Below are 20,483 nucleotides of genomic sequence, written 5' to 3'. Positions count from 1 at the left end.
AGAATAGCGCCCTCAGCGCTCCCTCAATACATTCCAACAGTAGCTGGGTTCGCCGGCAATTTGAGTTCGCTGGCCATTCAAGCTGACCGTGTGCTCTGAGCTCTCGTAAGTTTCCCTCAACTTCACTCCGTCGCTACTCCATAGCACTACTCACGTCTACTCACGTCTAATCACGTCTACTCACGTCTACTCACGTCTACTACGTCTACTCACGTCTACTCACGTCTACTCACGTCTACTACGTCTACTCACGTCTACTCACCTCTACTCACGTCTACTACGTCTACTACGTCTACTCACGTCTACTCACGTCTACTACGTCTACTCACGTCTATCTACTCACGTCTACTCACGTCTACTCACGTCTACTGCGTCTACTCACGTCTACTCACATCTATCTACTCACATCTACTCACATCTACTCACGTCTACTCACGTCTACTACGTCTACTCACGTCTACTCACATCTATCTACTCACATCTACTCACATCTACTCACGTCTACTCACGTCTACTGCGTCTACTCACGTCTACTCACATCTATCTACTCACATCTACTCACATCTACTCACGTCTACTCACGTCTACTCACGTCTACTCACGTCTACTACGTCTACTACGTCTACTCACGTCTACTCACGTCTACTACGTCTACTCACGTCTACTCACGTCTACTACGTCTACTCACGTCTACTCACGTCTACTCACGTCTACTCACGTCTACTCACTTCTACTCACGTCTACTCACGTCTACTCACGTCTACTACGTCTACTCAGGTCTACTCAGGTCTACTCACTTCTACTCACGTCTACTCACGTCTACTCACGTCTACTCACGTCTACTCACGTCTACTCACATCTACTCACATCTACTCACGTCTACTCACTTCTACTCGCTTCTACTCACGTCTACTACGTCTACTCACGTCTACTCACGTCTACTCACATCTATCTACTCACGTCTACTCACGTCTACTCACGTCTACTACGTCTACTCACGTCTACTCACATCTATCTACTCACATCTACTCACATCTACTCACGTCTACTCACGTCTACTACGTCTACTCACGTCTACTCACGTCTACTCACGTCTACTCACGTCTACTACGTCTACTCACGTCTACTCACGTCTACTCACGTCTACTACGTCTACTCATGTCTACTCACGTCTACTCACGTCTACTCACGTCTACTACGTCTACTCACGTCTACTCACGTCTACTCACGTCTACTCACGTCTACTACGTCTACTCATGTCTACTCACGTCTACTCACGTCTACTCACGTCTACTACGTCTACTCACGTCTACTCACGTCTACTCACGTCTACTCACGTCTACTCACATCTACTCACGTCTACTCACATCTACTCACGTCTACTCACGTCTACTCACGTCTACTCACTTCTACTCACGTCTACTCACGTCTACTCACGTCTACTCACGTCTACTCACGTCTACTCACGTCTACTGCGTCTACTCACGTCTACTCACGTCTACTCATATCTATCTATCATGTCTACTCACGTCTACTCACATCTACTCACGTCTACTCACGTCTACTACGTCTACTCATGTCTACTCACGTCTACTCACATCTATCTACTCACGTCTACTCACATCTACTCACGTCTACTCACGTCTACTCACGTCTACTCACGTCTACTCACATCTATCTACTCACGTCTACTCACGTCTACTCACGTCTACTGCGTCTACTCACGTCTACTCACGTCTACTCACATCTATCTACTCACATCTACTCACATCTACTCACGTCTACTCACGTCTACTACGTCTACTCATGTCTACTCACGTCTACTCACATCTATCTACTCACATCTACTCACGTCTACTCACGTCTACTCACGTCTACTCACGTCTACTCACGTCTACTCACTTCTACTCACATCTACTCACGTCTACTCACGTCTACTACGTCTACTCACTTCTACTCACGTCTACTCACGTCTACTCACGTCTACTCACGTCTACTACGTCTACTCACGTCTACTCACGTCTACTCACATCTATCTACTCACGTCTACTCACGTCTACTCACGTCTACTCACATCTACTCACGTCTACTCACGTCTACTCACGTCTACTCACATCTATCTACTAACGTCTACTCACGTCTACTCACGTCTACTGCGTCTACTCACGTCTACTCACGTCTACTCACATCTACTACGTCTACTCATGTCTACTCACGTCTACTCACATCTACTCACGTCTACTCACGTCTACTACGTCTACTCATGTCTACTCACGTCTACTCACATCTATCTACTCACATCTACTCACGTCTACTCACGTCTACTCACGTCTACTCACGTCTACTCACGTCTACTCACGTCTACTCACATCTACTCACGTCTACTCACGTCTACTACGTCTACTCATGTCTACTCACGTCTACTCACATCTATCTACTCACATCTACTCACGTCTACTCACGTCTACTCACGTCTACTCACGTCTACTCACGTCGTTATTTCCGCAGGAGCGGAGTGATACGGACCTGTGCAAACTGATTCGACGTCATAGCCGTGGTATACACTCATCATACCACGGCTATGAACCAATCAGATTGCTTGATTTGAGCTACCCATTTTATACATATATACATATATATACATGTATGTATAATCAATCTGAATGGTTCAATATAGTTCCATGAGGTGGACCCGACCTCCGTGTGAGTCTCCATGTTTCAACGTCGTTTTGAATACGGTTGGTGCACAAAACGGTCCAGAATACTTTGCGCTCACGTTGAATTTTTTGCGACTTTGCATCTTTACCACCAGAAAATTACACACTGGGGCTTTGACTTTACCGCAGGGATCGGCTGGATGTTGGTTTGAGTTCACACAGCATCGATTGCTTTTCCTTGGTGTCCCGGATGTTGCATCAGAAATTTTCTTCCCCCCGAATTTTGAATTTGGTCTGTCGAATTTGAGCGACTCGCGTTTATATGAGATGGATTTCATAACTTGAATTGTTTTTTTGATTAGGAATTTGTAAACTCTGAAAAACACAATTGAAAATCAGTTATTGACATTAGAAAGTGTTAACTGTAAACTGTTGATGTATGATCCTGTATCAGCTGTCAATCTCAGCAACACATTGCACAATTTTTTATATTGCACATTCTTATGAATTTTTTTCATAAGACATTTTTAATGTACGGCAGCTCTTCTCTTTGTTTTTTAAGTTAATTGCTTTATTCCCCCCCTTATTTTTCACTATGTTTGTAATGCACTAGTCACCAAAGCACATTTCCTGTATGCGACAACCCACTTGGCAAATAAACACGATTCAAAAAACGAGAAGCTGCAAACTCATATTGAAGGAAAAACAATATCCATCCAATAATACATTTCCTGCTGTGTAATCACAACATAATCGCTGTAAAACATCCACGTCATATAAATTGTTAGCAAATGCCAGATACAGGGGGAAAAAGACTCACAGCTCTTGCTCAGTTTTCATTTTATTTCAACAACAGAGGAGAGGAAAGAAAACATGATGGGATGAGAACTTCAGCCAGTCGCCCTGCTGCACATCGCTTCACAGGAAGGGGACTCAAGGTCTACGGGTGTTTGAGTGATTGGTTTTCCTTGTTTGCAGACACGAGTAAATGCTTGTGCAGTGGCTCCATGCTAGAATAAACCAAATAAGATAACATCAGATTCAGATTCAGACTGAAGTTTCGCTGCAACTAAACCAAATCGGTTTTGCAGGAAACGTCACGGCGACCAGATTACCCTGGTCACCCTGTTGATGGCCTACACTGCTGAATGTGCCACATACCTGCTTCGTACTTGCGACTCCATAGCGCACATAGGTCGCAAGGTGTTCACAGTTGTTGGTCAGGAGATTATACTTTCCACAGGTCTTTATTTTCTCAAGGATTCGTGCTTCTATTTTTGCGTCATTGTCAACATGCGTTACATCCGGGTAATTTGACAGCGCTTGTTCCGGCTCGTCACTCAATTTTCCAAAATGACATCCGCCACTTGCTTTAGGAAGTTGAATAAATATAAAAATATGAATATGACAAACTTACAAATGTTTTTCCTCCTCTGAACAGTAAAAGTAAATGCATTTAGACACTCTCTCTCTCTCTCTCACACACACACACACACACACACACACACACACACACACACGTTCATGCAGCGCTTATTCCACACAAGCATTTTAGCTCAGTTTCAGAAACTGAGCTAAAATGGACCAGCCACGTGACATGGTGGAACTGTTTCTGACAGGAAGTGTTAGCGAGGCTGGTCGTTGACTAATGAGAACCAATCAGGAAGAGAAGTTGCCATTTCTATTAAATGAAACACTCACGTGTGAGGTGGAATATGTCCTCGCCAGGCTTCTTATTTGGGAACTCTTTATCATTGACAAAAACAGCAAAATGCTTGTAGATAGGCGTAACGCACGCCTTGAAACGTGGGAAAGAAATCATATCTCCAAACTTGTACTGTGAAAAGGGAAAGAAGGACATTCATTCAAACTTTTCAATCACTGCAAAACAACACAACCATGAAACGACAGAGGAGCTCATGTGATGATGTTTTCTACAGGAGACAAGGTCCCACGTTAACGGACCGAGTTGTGGGTTTGCTTGACTTGATAACAGCCACTTCCATAGACTTTGCTCGATTTCGAGACAATTCCAAACTTTCAGTGTCTAAAAATGAACATTAATCATCACCACCGCCTTTGACTGGAATTTTACGACTTTTCCCTTGAATTATTTTAGACTTTCTGTAAGCTTCTGTTTCCTTTAGTTCCATAACATTTATTTTAATAGCAGCAACAGGAGCAGAAAATATGATAAATGAAACTGTGGAAATAAGTCAAACTTACTCCATTAGTCCCATATATTATGATTGACAGCTGGAGGAGAAGCAGAGCAACCAAGATCGGGGTCTTCATTTTTCAAGAGTTGGAATCTGGCGAGGTGAACAGAGAATGTAAAAGATGAATCCACGTTTCTTCATTCCTTCTAATAAATATGCCACAATGACAAATGTTAACGTTAACGCAGACGGCTGCTGAGCAAAACTGAACCAAACCCGACAGAGCGAGAGGATGAGGACGTTGTGTCTCTGAAGTTACCCCTGGTTTAAAGTTGGCCTTGTGCCCAGTTAAAGTTCAGGTACGGTCGTAAAGAAAAGGGAACCAACTTTTCTCAGAGCATCATTACAGTTGTAGTGTCTTAAAAGTTGATTACTGAGTTGCAATGCTTACCTTTTCTTCAACCGACTATAATATATTAAATTTGTTATGTCCCACTTACAGTTTCTTTATAACCTATTATATTTTACAGTGTAGCAGTACAGAGTAAGACAATACATGGACAGGTCAAGTCTGGACTTACCGCTGGATTGAAGACAGTGGAAACGAGACACCAGCAAACCTGGAAGAATAATAATAATAACAATAATAATAATAATAATAATAATAATAATAATAAATTGTTAAAAGGATCAGTCAATCAATCAACATTTATTTATATAGCGCTTTACAGCAATCACCAGGTATCCAAAGTGCTTTACATCAAGATATAACATAAAATAGAATAAAACAAATTGTAAAATCAGACAAAGGTTCATATAAAAAGTAGAAGCAAAGTGTCACGTGCTAAGTTTCAAAAGTTGTTCTCAATAAATATGTTTTAAGGTTCAAAAAGTGCTGAGTCGGAGATAGAGCATAAGTCTGCTTAAACCTCGACCTCGGGCTTTCTAAAAAGAGTTGACCTGAAGACTGCAACGCCCCGGTGTACTTGTGGGGAGTTCAAATCTCTGACAAATGAGCTGGGACCAGACCATCAATGGCTTCAAACATTAAATCTTAAAAAACGATTCTGAAAACCTCCAAACAAAAAATTCAGGGAGCCACCGTGGGACCTCCGTTCAGTCGGCTCGCAGGAGTAGCTCGAGAGGAGAAGTTGAGTCGGAGGTCTTACCTTCTGCAGTGAATGGGCCCAAGACTACGAGGACAGAGAAAGGCCCCTCCTTATATACAGTGGGGAACGATACACCTGATGACAGCACGTTGCCCGAGGGCTCATTTGAAAGCTCCAGCCCACAGCGAGTCGATAGCAGCACCAATGATGGTCCAATATTTCCCCAGCGGTGCAGTGCAAAACTTTATTAGGATGAACAATTTTACAGCTGCCCGTAGTAAAAGCCTGACACGTTTTTGTGAGAACAACTGCACTATATTCAAATCAGAGGCTGGTTTGAATATTGACACGGGTTGAATTACGTGTCAGATATTGCGTCGTGTGGTTGATAGTTCTGTTTTTCATACGAATCAGCTGTCGAGATAGATATAGTGGTTCTCCTTATGCCCTTTGTTTTCAGCAGAAGATACTTTGAGAGGGACACGTCTCTGGTGTCTCAGTCCTGCTCTGGATGTTTTCTCTCCATGACGCCCTCCCAGTTATTCTGCGCCAGTTCATAAATGGAGCGCTTCATTCGTTAATTCAAAAAACACAAAAAACTAAATACAGAAAAAAGCCTCTGAGCATTATCCACTATTTGCTCTTGTTTGTCCCTGACCTGTCATTTTACAGTGTTCACAATTCGGCCATTTACAATTTGGGGTGAGAAGAAAGGAAACCTGGGCTCCTGCCATTCATGTGGATGTGACTTTGACACTTATATTCAAGTCTATTCGTCATATGTACAGTACAACACAGGATTACACTGGGCAATGAAATACTTAGTACGAGGCCCGCAGCAGTTCCGCAGTTCAAACAAAATGAAATAATAATATTAAGGGCAAGCAAGAGAAATAATAAGTGGCATTCAATACAGTAAAAGCACGACAGTGACAGTAGGTAAGGATGTCCCTTGGCATTAATTGGCATTGGCATTAAGTTTTGGTGCAAAGTGTCAGTAGTGTGATAAATCTTATCAGTGTCTAAGTGCTGGGTTCAGCTTGCTGGTTGAGCAGCCTGATGGCTTGGGGGTGGAAGCTGTCTTTGAGTCTGGTGGTCCGCGCCTGTATGCTGCGGTAGCGTCTCCCAGGCGGCAGCAATGAGAACAGACCAGAGCCTGGGTGATTTTCCGTGCTTTCTCAAGGCATCGTGTGTGATAGATGCCTTGCACAGAGGGGAGCTGGCGACCGATGATGCGCTCTGCTGTCTTCACCACCCTCTGGACGGCCTTGTGGTCCGCAGCAGTGCAGCTGCCACACCAGGCAGTGATGCAGCCAGAGAGGACACTTTCGATGGTGCATGGATGAAAGTTTGTGAGTGTCGGAGCAGACATGCCCAACTTCTTGAGTCTCTTCAGGAAGTAGCGGCGTTTTTGGGCAGATTTGACTGCAGAGTCTGCCTGTTTGGACAGAGGACCCCCCCCCCCCGTCACTTCCTGGAGTCCACAATCATTTCCTTAGTCCTGCAGACGCTGAGAGAGTGGTTGTTGTTCGGCACCATGACGCCAGGGCCTCGACCTCCTCTCTGTAGCTGGTCTCATCGTCGTTGATGAGGCCTATTATTATAGTGTCGTCTGCAAACTTGACGATGGCATCGGAAGTATGTGTGGCCACGCAGTTGTGTGTGTACAGGGCGTACAGGAGGGGACTGAGTACGCAGCCCTGGGGGGCTCCTGTGCTCAGGGATATTTCAGAGGAGGTGATGTTGCCCATTCTCACCACCTGGGGGCGTTCCGTCAGGAAGTCAAGGGTCCAGTAGCATTTACCACCTACCTAAACATTGCTGCAGACCAAGTTCACCCCTGCACGGAAGCAGGTTTCCCCTATGGCAGTGACCTCTTCTTCCACCTGCCGCACTGCACAAATGCTTCAGGAGTGGTGTGACAAACACAACAAGGCCTGCAGGTTCCCCAGGTCTCAATCCAACCGGGCAGCGGTGGGATCGGCCGGACAAACGAGTCCGATCCATGTACGTTCAGGACTGAAGGGATCTGCTGCTCTTGGTGCCAGACGCTGTGGCGTCACCTTCAGAGGTCGTGTAGAGTCCGAGCCTCCACGGGTCAGGGCTGTTTGGGCGGCAAAAGGGAACCTACACAATCAACAGTCAAAAATGTTATGGCTGATCAGTGTAGATCAAGTGAGAAGTACAGTCGTTTTCTCAAAGATTTCTACAGAAACGGACTTCTTTTTGCCACCAGTGGAGTCTCCCCCTACTGGCGATTAGAGAGAATACAGGTGTCAGGCACTTTATGACCTCCCACCATCACGGTAAGGACTAATCCCTCATAACTGAAATTTGATGTCACAATCACAGGCAATTCCTACCAGCTAGGGGACCAAAACTGAAAACTGAGAACTCGACCCGAGACCCGTGGTGGGATAAGTGCGACTTTCAGACATCTGCTATGGACGATAGACATTTAAATTTTTGTCTGATTTGAATAGTTTGTGATATGAACGCGGCACCTTTCGCCAAATGATAAATGTGCATTTTATAGAGCAATGGAGGTAGATAGAGAGAGATACAGCCCCGATGCTGTCGAGGTCGTGTGTGCCAACGCTGTGAGAAGCTTTGTCCTGTGACCGCCGGGATCAGGCCAGTCAAATCAGGAGCTCCGCTGAATGTGTCTAACGGCTCACTGGTCACATATCTCTTCACGTTAGACCCTTTATGGTGCGTTCACAACCGGACGCCACGTTTTACTCGCACGAGTATCTGGGTTTGGTCGCTTGAACATTTGTGCTTATTTGCATAATTCGGGTGAATAACGCAGATAATCGCCAGTTCCTCCTGCCACTTTCTCCCACAGACTTCTGAACAAAGCCCTCTCCTCCCTCTTCGCCCGGCCACCACACAGAGGTGACGGAGAAACGATCCAGGTGTATGTTCACCAGCCGTCGTCCTCTCCGGTCAGGACAGGTCGGACACCCCGTGACAACTTAGTACGTCGTCAAATATTCGATGACGCCGGACAAAGTGGGCCACAGCAGCGCTCCGAGTTGAAACGGAAGTACGTCACGACGCCTAGTGCATCGGTGACGCCAAATTCACGCCTCTACTCGTATCTTTTTTGTGTTCATTGAGTGTAATGCACTCACGCAAATCTGCTGCTCTGCGTCGCGTCCGGTGCGAACGCACCGTCGGGTTCTCTGTGACTAAAGAGTGGGACCATCGACTGCATGGTGGTGAAGCTCAGTCGCCCTCTGCTGGCCACTACAGAGAATACAGGCTCCAGGCACACACCGCATCGGAATCCCTCCGGAAAGATGCAACGCCACGTTTTGTCCAGCAGGCGTCATGAGGCGTCACCGCGGCGCTAAAAGAGAAATCGTCTTCGAACCGGTTCAGTTCACTTGGTGCGCGCGTCACCTTCAAGAAGTCTGACGGGTCACCTGTGGTCTGTTCACGGTCGTACAGAGGCAGCATGCTACGCCAAAGCAAAACTGATTCAGCCAACAACCTCTCTTATGTTCAGCTTGGTTGGTATTTAGGATTTATTTAAAAATACGGCCAAAATGTATTTTATACCGACAAAAACTATGCGTAATCATTTCATAACACATGAAGTCAGAAAAGTGTAAAAGAAGTCTCTGTATTTTTCCTTTTCATTTTATTTTACTCTTTCCGGGGGAAAAAGTTAAGAAAATGGTTCCAGCTTTATTTCTGGTATGAATGCATCCTGCTGAACTCCCTGCTTTTCTAACTCCATCCAGCTCTGTGCATGACACGAACAGACCCCGGCGTAAATGACCTACTATCTCGGGATTAGTAACTCACAAGTGGAAATGATTTACCAGACGCCCCCTTGCAGACGGAGACATCGCACTGTCAGAGGTGCTGAACGGATCGACCAGAGTTTACTGGCGGGATTGAAGCACACTGTGTTGTAAGTTGAGTCTGTTTCCACAGCCTATCGTTTGACACGCGCCTAGTTTAAAACTAAAATGGTGACGCCGTGCTGTGGCTCTTCTGTCTACATCATCTGAACCAGCCACAGAAATTGGACCTGAAGGAACTATTGTTCCATCGGTGTCGCTACCTTTGTGTGTCTTGAACTCACGTGACCCCGTGTTATGTCTTTCTGTATTTCTTCTCTGTGCCACATTAGAGTCGCTTCCTGAGCCGGACGAAGACCCAGGCCCGTCGCCAACAGCCGACACCAGAGTGTTCGCGGCTCCGCTTCAGAGTCAGGGTCAATCAGCAGAATCCGCAGCTGCGGGATGTCTGCAGCGGGAGAAGCCTGTGATGTGGAGTACAGCCTCGCGGAGGAGAAGGACCTCCAGCAGGTGAATATACATGTATACATACTGTATGTTAAAGTATGGCAGCTTCACTTTTCCTTTACATGTTGATAATCTTTCACCAGCACCAGGGCCCGAGCACCAACTGCTGCAAAGAAATGATTCCTGTATTCAGTTCACTTTACTTCTTGTCCCAATTGAATCACATTTCTGAGAGACGCGCTCAAAAGCTCCTGGCACGAGCCTCGTGGGAGTTTACATCTGGAAAAAAAGGTCACGTGCACGTGGGGCGTAGCAAAGCGGAGGGAGGGGGAATCTTTAACCGTTTCTTTACGTTTTTAGCAAATCAGTGGCAAAAGTAAATTACTTATTTGCCCAGAAGTAGCACTCAGTGGAGCACACGCCACCTCCAACTGTCCCCATGAGTTCAATGGAGCGGCACTACAAAGTCCCAAACTTGCCCCAAAAAACTGAGCCACGCGTTTCGGTGTTGTCATGGTAACGTGAAGTCTGGGAGAGCTCAGGGCCTGAGGACACTGAGGGTGCAGTCGACCGTCCTTCCTCTCCACTGTTCCTCGACCTCGGTGTCAAAGGTCACGAGGTCAAAGGTGTCGAGGAGGATTCACAGGACTTATGGAAACAGAATCCGACTCCACTGACACTGAACCACGTCGTCATGTGTCGTGGATGTTGTTGATGCGTCTGTCCTGGTGAAACGACACATTTCTGAAGATCAACTACAAAAACCTCAGTGGCTGAGATTCTGCCCGTTGTCTAAACCCGACAGGGATTGGGCCACATTTTGAATTCTGGAGTCCTGTTTTTGTGAGTGACAGGCATTGTACGTGAACAAACTCCCACCTCTCCGTGAGTGTGTTGTCGGCGTCTCAGCCAGCTGGCTGGCGTGTTGCCGCGCGTTCTGACGTTTCACCGTGAAATGGGAAGTCGTTGTTGTGTCTTGAGCGATCGTGGTCAGAGAACAGATGAAGTCCCACTGGGGGAAAGCCGCCGGGTCAACAGCTGTGAGGGTCTTTGTGACGCAGGTCCTGGACATCTGCAGCTGTGACGACTACAACGGGTTGGACTACATGGCTGCGTTCTTCCACCGCTGGCTGCAGGAGCCCGGACGCCTCGTCTTCATCGCTCGGATGAACAACAGAGTGGTGAGCGTTGTTCGTCCGAGCTCCTTTCGACGACACGTCGGAAACAAACCGGAGCGTCTCGGCTCACCCTTGTGTGCACCTGTAGGTGGCGCTGGAGTCCACGCTGCTCGTGGACGGAGGTCGGACGGTCGTGTTGCAGGGTTTCAGGGTGGTAGCTGATTTGAGAGGCAGCGGCGTCGCCGCTGCACTGAAGAGGCACGTGACCGGCTACGTCCGCCACCACTACCCAGAAGTCTCTGCTTTCAGGCTGAGCTGAGGGGACCAGCCTTCGCCACGACAACTGGCCATGTACCGAGTCATTGCTAAAGAGGTGAGTCCCACAGCGGACAACTAAAAAAAACTCTTTCAATTATGGTGAAATACCTAAGTAAGTACATAAAGTACATCAATACTGGGGGGGGGGGGGTTGTGTGTGTAATGGAATACAATGTTTTTGGCAGCGATATAGGCACATATTGTATATAATATATATTGTACAATACAATGTCATGTGGTGGGATGTACAAAGACATCTTCCCTCATGTTGCGGAAGAAAAAAGGCTTGTCGATTTCCTGATGTGGACTTGGGCCGGCCCCGGACAGTCTTAACACTCCACCTTTCAGAAACAACCACGTTTACATCAACTCTCCATCTGTCATTTTGTGTCGAACACTCCGACAAGTTGAGGTGAACTGTTTTTCCTCATTCCTGAATTTGATTTTATATCCAACGAGAACTTTTGAAATTTCTTTCACACGTGAACAATTCAATAAAGTCATAGCCCGTCCTTGACAAGATATTGCCCCATAGCACTACCAGTAGTCACAACCTCTGCGTGGCTCGTTCAAGTGAACCAGACTGCTCCGTTCTTCACCGACAACTCACCCGAACTCCCGATGTTGACTGTGCTTCCCTCTGCAGGCCATCTTGTCTCTGTGTTGCGAGGCTGCCCACCTCGGCCTCTTCATCGCTGAGCTCAGGTCCAGACTCTCCCGCCAGGCTGACGCCTCCACCGGCGGTCCCGTTGTGCTGACCCAGCAGCAGGCGGAGACCCTGATCCTCAGCGACCATGTGGTCTCCAACCTGCTGCCCGGCAAAACCATCATCGATGACTGGGAGCCCCTGAGGCCCGTGGAGGCCAATCTGGAGGTGCTGCGCCGCAGGGGGCCGATGTGGATGGCGGACCGCGTGTTGGAGCCCACCGTTGTCAGCCTGTGCAGCCCGCCGTACGCCGTCCCCTACCGGCATGCCCTGCGCATCAACGTCAATGTTTTTGGCCACAGTTTGGCCTCGGTCTGCGCCGTGTTCCTGGCTCAGCTTGAAGCTTTGCTGCCAAGTCTCCGAGGGTATCTGGTCCTCTGCGTCTTTGTGGACCCTGCGGTCTGGTCCGGGTTACGTCAGTTCTGCCAGAATAAAGCCAACGTGTCGTTTTTTCGGGACTACTGGGAGGAGATCGTACTGGAGACAGACGTCTGAATATCCTCAGCGACGAAATTAGGCTGATCTTTAGGCCGGCAGGGTGTCCAGGGGGTTTTGGAAGTTCTTGCTGTGGTTTCTAACGGTCTCCAATGAGTGCCATGCGTTTGGAATAAATGGCTGATCTTCCTGTGTATCATCTGTATCCATGTTTGTTCTTTAAGAGCTTGTGATCTTGTGTTACACTCTGTTTGGTTTCCTGACTGATATTATTAACTAGGCTGTTAAAACCTTCTCAATGACTATTGAAGCTTTCCGTCATCAACGTCCATGGAACACGTGACCTGAGGGGTCACGTGTTCCAGAACCATTAGTTTAAACGTGTAACGTGTTGTTGTGTGTTTGCTGCCGCCGACAGAGACAGCGAAGTCAAAGCATTTACCGTTTGTGATTAATCAGTGATGAAAAGTGATGGAGACTCATGTGGCTCATCAGGCCTCCTCTCAGCTGCAGCAGCGTCAAGTTAGACACAACACCACAGGAAAAACAAGTGATTTCACCAAAATAAAAGCACAAAGTATATTTTAAATAGGGCAGCGATTGCCGATTTCCTTTTATATGATAGGACTAATGTAAATATATCTACAACTTTCCCATCAACCTCTAAATACAACAATTACCTTCAAAATACACCAACTACAACAAATACCACCATTTATATGAAATAGGTATATATATATATATATATATATATATACATATATATATACTTATTTCATATAAACATATATATATATAAATAAATAAATAAATATAACAATTACCTTCTAAATACAACAAATACAACAATTTATATTTATAGGGTATATAATAATAAATAATAATATATATATAAATATGACAATTACCCCATATATACAACAATTACAAATAATACAACAATTTAAATAAAGTATAAATATGAATAAATATAACAATTACCTCCAAAATACGACAAATACAACAATTTATTTCAATAGGTTTAAGTGAATAGAAATATAACAATTGTCTCCAAATACAATAATTTATATTAATTAGGTAGATTTATATAAATACAACAAACACAATTTATATTAATTAGGTATAACAATTGTCTCCAAATACAACAATGTATATTAATTAGGTATGAATACATAAATTTTACCTCCTAAATACAACAACTACAATTTACATGTATTAGATATAAATATATACCCAATATGACAATTACATTATACATTCAACAAATACAGGAAATAAAACCATTTCTTTGAAACAGGAATATCGTTTTTATAAATACCACAATTTGCATGAAATGGTTATATCAATTTCGGGTCAAACAGGTTTTATTTTGAAAAGCGGAAGCGTGCTGTGTCGTGGTGTTGTACTCGACAGCAGCTGCAGCTGCAGCGCAGAGCGGGATCAGCTGATGGGAACTGACTCACCGCCACTTCCCGGATCCTGTGTAGAAAAGTCAGCGAGCAGTTTTCACGGGAGAAGGAGAAAGAAAAACCCCAGACACGTTTCAGAAGATCTGAATCGTGAGGAGGATCAGCTGTTTCCGGTGGTCTGGAGGTCCGGAGGTCCGGAGCAAGTTCCTCCAAAGTTCCCAGGTCAGTACAAGTCCATGATGTCCTGCTCTGCCGCGGAGCAGCTGATGGGGAACTTATTAATCAACGGGTTATTAAGACATTCACAAAAAGACTCATGAAGAAGCATGAACATCACCTGGTCATGTCACTGCCACTCTTCTTACTGTCACTGTTTGTCACGTTTACACCCACAAACAAATCCTTATTATTATTATTATTAGTATTATTATTGTTGTTGTTGTTGTCTATAGAATAATTGTTGTTACTCCTCATCAGCTACACTGTGCAGATCCACCTCCCTGAAAAAAGACTCAATACAAACAGGTACTGTACATGAATGAGTTTATTAAAAACTTCAAATGAAGTGTTTCAAAGAAGCATTGTCATCTTCTCAGTTGGTATTTAAAAAAGAGGCAAAAATACTACATTTTGATCGCGTTTTGCAAAGTCTGAGACTTGACCCGATCGCACTTCCCTTCACGTTCACATTGTGTGTTGGGCTTCATAACGCTCTCTCTTTTTAGATCCTTCTTTGTCTGTGTCATTCCTTCGTTCCAGGTCAAAGACAAACTCGTGTGAGACGTTTCATCAGTTTATGGAGCAGAATATTAAACCTCACGTGGTCGACGGTGTCCCAGGTCTCTGTGATCTCAGTGGTTCATTGTCCGTCTCGTTTGGAGACCATTTCATTTGATAACCTCGTGATCGGAAGATCTTCACATCTTCACATCTTTTTTAAATCTGTCATTTTCATCCTGGCACTAATAACTGACACGGTGCGACCACTTACTAACCACTATTGTCTTTATCCATTAATCTGTCGAGTATTTTCTCGGTTAATCGATTAGTTGTTTGGTTCATAAAACGGTGAAACGTGTCGCTCGTGCCTCAGGATGAGGTTGTGTTTTGTCCTCACACCAAAGACATTCAGCTCCTTGTCACAGAGGAGCAAAGAAACCCGAACACATTCACGTTGAAGAAGCTGAAATCAGAGAATTTTTGCTTTTTTTCATCAAAACGACTCATTGATCGACTATCAGAATAGTTGGCGATTAGTTTAGTAATCGATTACTAATGGATTAACTGTTGCAGCTCTAATCCGTGTACGCCTGCGGTAAAAAGGAGTAATCAGATTAGAACCAGACCGAGTGGGACTCTCTTTGAGGACAGATGGTGTCCATCCAGTGGCTGTGGAGATGCTCCGAGTCCGGACCAGCGGCTCACGGGCCGGAACATTCCGGGTGGGTAGATGAAACACTTGTGTGAGTCGTGTCAGATCGTGTGGTTTCGTCCCGATGGGCAGATTCTGCGGCGGTCGCGTGAGTCCATGGCGGCTCACGTTTGAGATCCGCTCAGGGACCCAGATCCAAGATGTCCGTCGGCGGCCGGGCCTCCTCCTCCGCCCTCCTGCTGCCTGATGGGAGGGAAGCCGCGGGGCTGCGGGTCGACCCGGCCGACGTTCCCGCCCTGGAGATCAAGCTGGGAGCGCTGGCCGTGCTCCTGTCCGTCACGCTGCTGTTCGGCTTCGCGCCGCTCTGCCTCGTCCGGGGGACGGGCCGCTGCAGCGTGGACCCAGGTGAGAGTGCAGAGTCGTCTGAATGCTGCATGTACGAATAATAAATAACTTTATTGATGTGGCAACGGTTATGCGCTTCGTAAAACTACGAATAAAGAAAACATCAGAATCAAAATGAAAATCACAGATGAAATGATAGAACATCAGTTAGAAGACTGGCAGTTGCCAGGCGAACGTACACTGTAAAACTTGATTATTAAAGTTTATTAACGTGTAAAAAATCCGAAACATAAAAAGTGGCCCGTTATTGAAATATTAAATACTTGTTGTTGTATATCACCAGACTTTTGATTCATATCTGTTTTTATTTACAATGTCGTGTATGTGTAAATTACCTAGATCTTAGTATTTAGCTAATGACCCTTCCCCCATATGACACCACGTAGTTATCTTTTTCTTTTTTATCTTCCCAGATTAGATTTCCCAAAATCTTTTAAGTGCGATGAATAAAAGTCAACATTTTGTCCAGCTAATAAAAGTCTTAAAAGTGGGAGGCTTTTATTGTGAAGTGATCTGTTGTCATTCAAAGCGAACTACAGCACTACAGAGTGGAATAAATATACCACACACATATTACAGAGCATAGAATATAGAATATGGCAGCAGGTGTCGAGTTTGATTGGGGTTCCCGTTCTTGCAGACCTGCGACGCCGACTGCTGAGTCTGATCAGCTGCTTCGCTGGGGGAGTTTTCTTGGCCACCTGCCTGTTGGACCTGCTGCCGGACTACCTGCAGGCCATCGACCAGGCCTTCAGCAGCGCAGGGATCTCAGTAAGACCAGACCAGTTCAGACTTCAGACCCTTTAAACTGTCACACTTACAGCAGCATGAACACGTGGACCATCATTCACAACCATAAACTGACATAGTGCTGCGCTGACACGTCGTCACGATCGCCCCCTGGTGTCTGGCTGCGGTACAGGTCATAAGCCCCGCCCCTTCCATGGTTTCTGTCATGTGAGGTCATCGATCACTTTGCTTCTCATTTGTGGTGGGCTGATATGAAAACGGGGCTTTTTTTTGCAATTTCCAGTCACCGTGTCAGTGTTTGTGACCGGGTACGACCAAATATATTCATTTCTTCATTTCTTTTATCGTTTTAACTCACAATCCCCAAAAAGTAAAATAACCAAAGGTTAGAGAAAGTTCTTTGATTCATCATCAGGCTCCAACGTGTCTCTGTAACAAAGCCACTAACAAAAGGGTTGGAGTGACCAGAAGGACGGGGGCCGAAGATCAGTGTCAAGAAGAGGGGCTGCTGGGAAACGTGTGTGTGTGTGTGTGTGTGTGTGTGTGTAAGGAGGGGCATGTTTGACGGGAATCTCTCTCCTCCCTCACAGAACAAACTGTTGGATGAACCTCCAGCAGCTTCAGTGCTTCCACGGGCAACAACAGTTATAGATTCCTCTGAATGTGTGTGTGTGTGTGTGTGTGTGTGTCAGACTCTCTCCCTCCCTTTTCGTACAGCACACAGTGTTTTCTCATGTTGCCTTCCAGTTGAAAAGCATTAAAACACACTGAAGGGGGCACCCCTGGTGTTCTGTATTTAACAGTAACTGTATTATATGGTGGCATCCGGTGGCCAAGTTGCGAACTCTGGCTTTTCCCACTTGTTCATCTGTCGACAGACGCACGAGACGTGCCGCCGCCGTTCCGGTCTCCGGCAGCGCTGGAAAATTTGTTGCAGGTGATTGGACACACAGTTGTGGACAATATATTAAATTTATGCCAATAAGTTCCTTCTAAATATGACACGCTAGCTTTAAAGTCCCCCTCTGATCATTACAAGGACTTGTAATCTGGTGTTTTCACATCCCTCTCCATCTTTGTTCCTTCGCTCAACCTAGCGTGAGCAGCTGTGGTGGGCGGGGCCTGTGTTATTTGCATATCGTGAATATTCATAGTCTCAGAATTCCTCGACGGGTGGATGGTTTCCAGAACCATTTCAGAAGTTTTTTAAAAACTGTTATGGGGGGGTTAACAATGTTTAACAAATATATGAGGCATAGCAGATTATTTTTATATGATTCAAAGTGGAAAACAAAGTGGAAAACATTTCGGAGCTGATTCTCATCACGGCATGTGTCTGTAGAGTGGACACATTAGAGCAAACTGTTCGTGTCTGTGAAGGTTTTTTTTTTTCTCCGTCCTCTGATCTGAATCTTCTACACATCCGCCGCGTGTCTCTCCTCAGCAGTTCGTCTTCCTGTTCCGACAGAGATGGCGACAGCAGATCGGCGAACGAACAACGGGCGCCAGAAGTCACAACAAACCACGGCAGATAATATTTCTGTGAGGCTGTTGGGAGTGACACGTCCTGCTCGAGAGGCAGCTCTCAGTCAATGGTCCCGTCGGCTGACGTGGAGGGGGGCGGGGCTTATGGCACCGTTGCCGGGCAACGACAACACGGATGCCGATAGCAACATTATCGTCGGCGTCTAGAAGCAATAGAGGCTAACGATTTAGCACGCTAGCAGTCGAGTAACGTCATGTGACAGAGGGTCTAGATGAGGCGGTTGTGAGTATTGACGCTTGAGTCGGTGCAGCGACACGATTGGCCCGCTGTGTCCTGGGTTCGGCACAGGATTGGCTGTTACCGGGTGAGGGGCGGGACATGTGTCACACAGCCTCCATCTTTCGAGTCACAGACTTTTCCCTTCAGGAAGTGGTTTGTCTGCTCCTTTTACATCGTCTGTGGTCTGTTCTTCTTGGTTCTTCGGACTCTAATGTTCCGTCCTCGGTTACGATTAACACTTGGTGGCGAGTGGTTAAGCCCAAACTCCAGCCTCCAGAACCCGGTGTGATCTTTGCTGCTCTTCTCTCCTCACAGCTCCAGTTCCCTCTGCCTGAGTTCATCGTGGCCATGGGCTTCTTCCTGGTGCTGGTCCTGGAGCAGGTGGTCCTGGCCTTCAAGGACCAGTCGTCCTTCTACGTGGAGGAGCGTCGCTCTCTGCTGGTGGACTCCGGCGTCCAGGCGAACGACAGGAGTCATCATCATCATCATCACCGCCGCCGAGGCTCGGAGGAGGCCGAAGGCGGCCACTTCCACGTGGACTTCGGCTCCCAGTCGGCCCTGCGAGCCTTCATCCTGGTCTTCTCTCTGTCTCTGCACTCGGTGTTTGAGGGTCTGGCCGTGGGGCTGCAGGAGGAGGGCAAGGAGGTGCTGGAGATCTGCATGGCGCTGATGATCCACAAGAGCGTCATCTCCTTCAGCCTGGCCTTTAAGCTGTTCCAGAGCCGGCTGCGGCGCACCGTGGTGGCCGGCTGCCTGCTGCTGTTCGCCGCCATGTCCCCGCTGGGTATCGGCCTGGGAATCTGCCTGACGGAGACCCGGGCGCAGCCGCAGCACCAGCTGGCGCGCTGCTCGCTGGAGGGGCTGGCGACGGGAACCTTCCTCTACATCACCTTCATGGAGATCCTGCCGCACGAGCTCAGCTCCCCCAGGCACCGCCTCCCCAAGGTGGCCATGCTGCTGCTGGGCTTCGCCGTGGTCACCGCCGTGCTCTTCATCAAACTGTAACCACGGCAACGCAGGCGTTTGGCTTGAAAGAGTTCACACAGTCACGAGACACGAGCGAGAAGCTCACAGACCCTGTCAACTGACCAATCGACTGACCAATCAACATGTTGAAAAAATAATAAAACAGTTTTATTAAAACACGATTTCTGTCCCTTTAAACATCAGTCACAAAGAAAGCAGGCGACTGCAACAGGGAACGCATTTTGTGGAGATAAGGACGTTTGTTTTCAAGAAATTGACGAAAATCCACAATATTACCCAGAAGAGTCGCCACGGGCACAACGTCGCCACGATCTCGTTTTTTTTCTTTTCTTCTGATCTGATTGCTCAGTAGTTTGGGTCGCTGACAGGTTTTAAAGTGAGAGGTTCAAGCATCGGTTGCCGTGGTGATTTACCTCGGTAACGAGTGAACCAGCGAGTTCAAAAACGTTACCGTGGTAACCACGGATGCCGCTTCACACTACAGGCTCCAGAGGAGCGGAGGCCAACGCCTGCTTTGATTCGGTTTATATCTTTCTGAAATGGATTTAATGAGCTGAAGGAAATATTCTTCAACAAAGGAAAATTACAAAGAAATGTTTTTATTTTAGTAATCACAAAGTATTTACTGTTCAGAATCACCGTGTGAAAATCTTGTTATATATTATGATGAACATCATTCAGTTCACAGACAAGAGATTCTGAATTCTGCTTTTAAATGTCCTTTTCTCTTCAATTGATTATAATATTTTTAGATTTTAACTTTTATTATTAGTACTTTTAATATTAGTATAGTAACCCGACATCTTATTTTGGGAGAATATTTTTTTGTAGATGATTCTGGAAGCAGCAGTTTGAACCAGAAGGAAATTTGTGAACAAAACATTTTAATAAACACATTATATAAATGATGAAGTGTTTGTTCATGTTCAGTATATCTACAAATAACTAGAACTTCCCTTTGAAGACATATTTAATATACAACAGTTTTATTTTATTGTGCTATTTGTTTAGTTACAGTTGTCAACAGTATA

General features: G+C 46.1%; 2 protein-coding genes and 1 long non-coding RNA gene across 4 annotated transcripts; 2 read left to right on the top strand and 1 right to left on the bottom strand.

Annotated features, from left to right (window-relative positions):
* Nucleotides 1-5,395: 5,395 nt before the first annotated feature.
* Nucleotides 5,396-10,156, bottom strand: LOC118284702. Its single transcript, XR_004784924.2, has 3 exons — nucleotides 10,025-10,156; nucleotides 5,986-8,052; nucleotides 5,396-5,436 (listed from the first exon to the last, which is right to left on the bottom strand). It is a non-coding gene; the product is annotated as an uncharacterized LOC118284702 (long non-coding RNA).
* On the top strand, nucleotides 10,114-12,960 carry LOC118284679 (histidine N-acetyltransferase-like). The gene is made up of 4 exons (XM_035607611.2): nucleotides 10,114-10,250; nucleotides 11,249-11,368; nucleotides 11,454-11,678; nucleotides 12,270-12,960. Exons 3-4 carry the CDS (start codon nucleotides 11,655-11,657, stop codon nucleotides 12,822-12,824), a joined length of 579 nt encoding a protein of 192 aa, XP_035463504.2. The 5' UTR covers nucleotides 10,114-10,250; nucleotides 11,249-11,368; nucleotides 11,454-11,654; the 3' UTR covers nucleotides 12,825-12,960.
* Nucleotides 12,961-14,187: 1,227 nt separating this feature from the next.
* LOC118284675 (zinc transporter ZIP1) lies at nucleotides 14,188-20,360 on the top strand. Of its 2 annotated transcripts, XM_035607606.2 has the most exons (5): nucleotides 14,188-14,395; nucleotides 14,651-14,698; nucleotides 15,678-15,950; nucleotides 16,591-16,721; nucleotides 18,781-20,360. In XM_035607606.2, the coding sequence occupies exons 3-5, from the start codon at nucleotides 15,746-15,748 to the stop codon at nucleotides 19,468-19,470; spliced, it is 1,026 nt and encodes a 341-aa protein (XP_035463499.2). In that variant the 5' UTR covers nucleotides 14,188-14,395; nucleotides 14,651-14,698; nucleotides 15,678-15,745; the 3' UTR covers nucleotides 19,471-20,360. The 2 variants fall into 2 exon arrangements, with proteins under 2 accessions (XP_035463499.2, XP_035463500.2); XM_035607607.2 differs by lacking the exon at nucleotides 14,651-14,698.
* Nucleotides 20,361-20,483: the final 123 nt, after the last annotated feature.

This window comes from Scophthalmus maximus, chromosome 10, assembly GCF_022379125.1.
Source record: "Scophthalmus maximus strain ysfricsl-2021 chromosome 10, ASM2237912v1, whole genome shotgun sequence".
Taxonomy (NCBI): domain Eukaryota; kingdom Metazoa; phylum Chordata; class Actinopteri; order Pleuronectiformes; family Scophthalmidae; genus Scophthalmus; species Scophthalmus maximus.
The sequence above is the reverse complement of the archived record's forward strand: the minus strand, read 5'-3'. Positions and strand labels throughout refer to the sequence as shown.

Bases quoted from the DNA above. Each gene is read 5' to 3' on its own strand.
- LOC118284679 (XM_035607611.2), top strand. From the start codon at position 11,655: ATGTACCGAGTCATTGCTAAAGAG. The intron at 11,679-12,269 runs GTGAGTCCCACA...TTCCCTCTGCAG, and splicing joins ACCGAGTCATTGCTAAAGAG to GCCATCTTGTCTCTGTGTTG.
- LOC118284675 (XM_035607607.2), top strand. From the start codon at position 15,746: ATGTCCGTCGGCGGCCGGGCCTCCTCCTCCGCCCTCCTGCTGCCTGAT. The intron at 15,951-16,590 runs GTGAGAGTGCAG...CCGTTCTTGCAG, and splicing joins CCGCTGCAGCGTGGACCCAG to ACCTGCGACGCCGACTGCTG. The intron at 16,722-18,780 runs GTAAGACCAGAC...CTCTCCTCACAG, and splicing joins TCAGCAGCGCAGGGATCTCA to CTCCAGTTCCCTCTGCCTGA.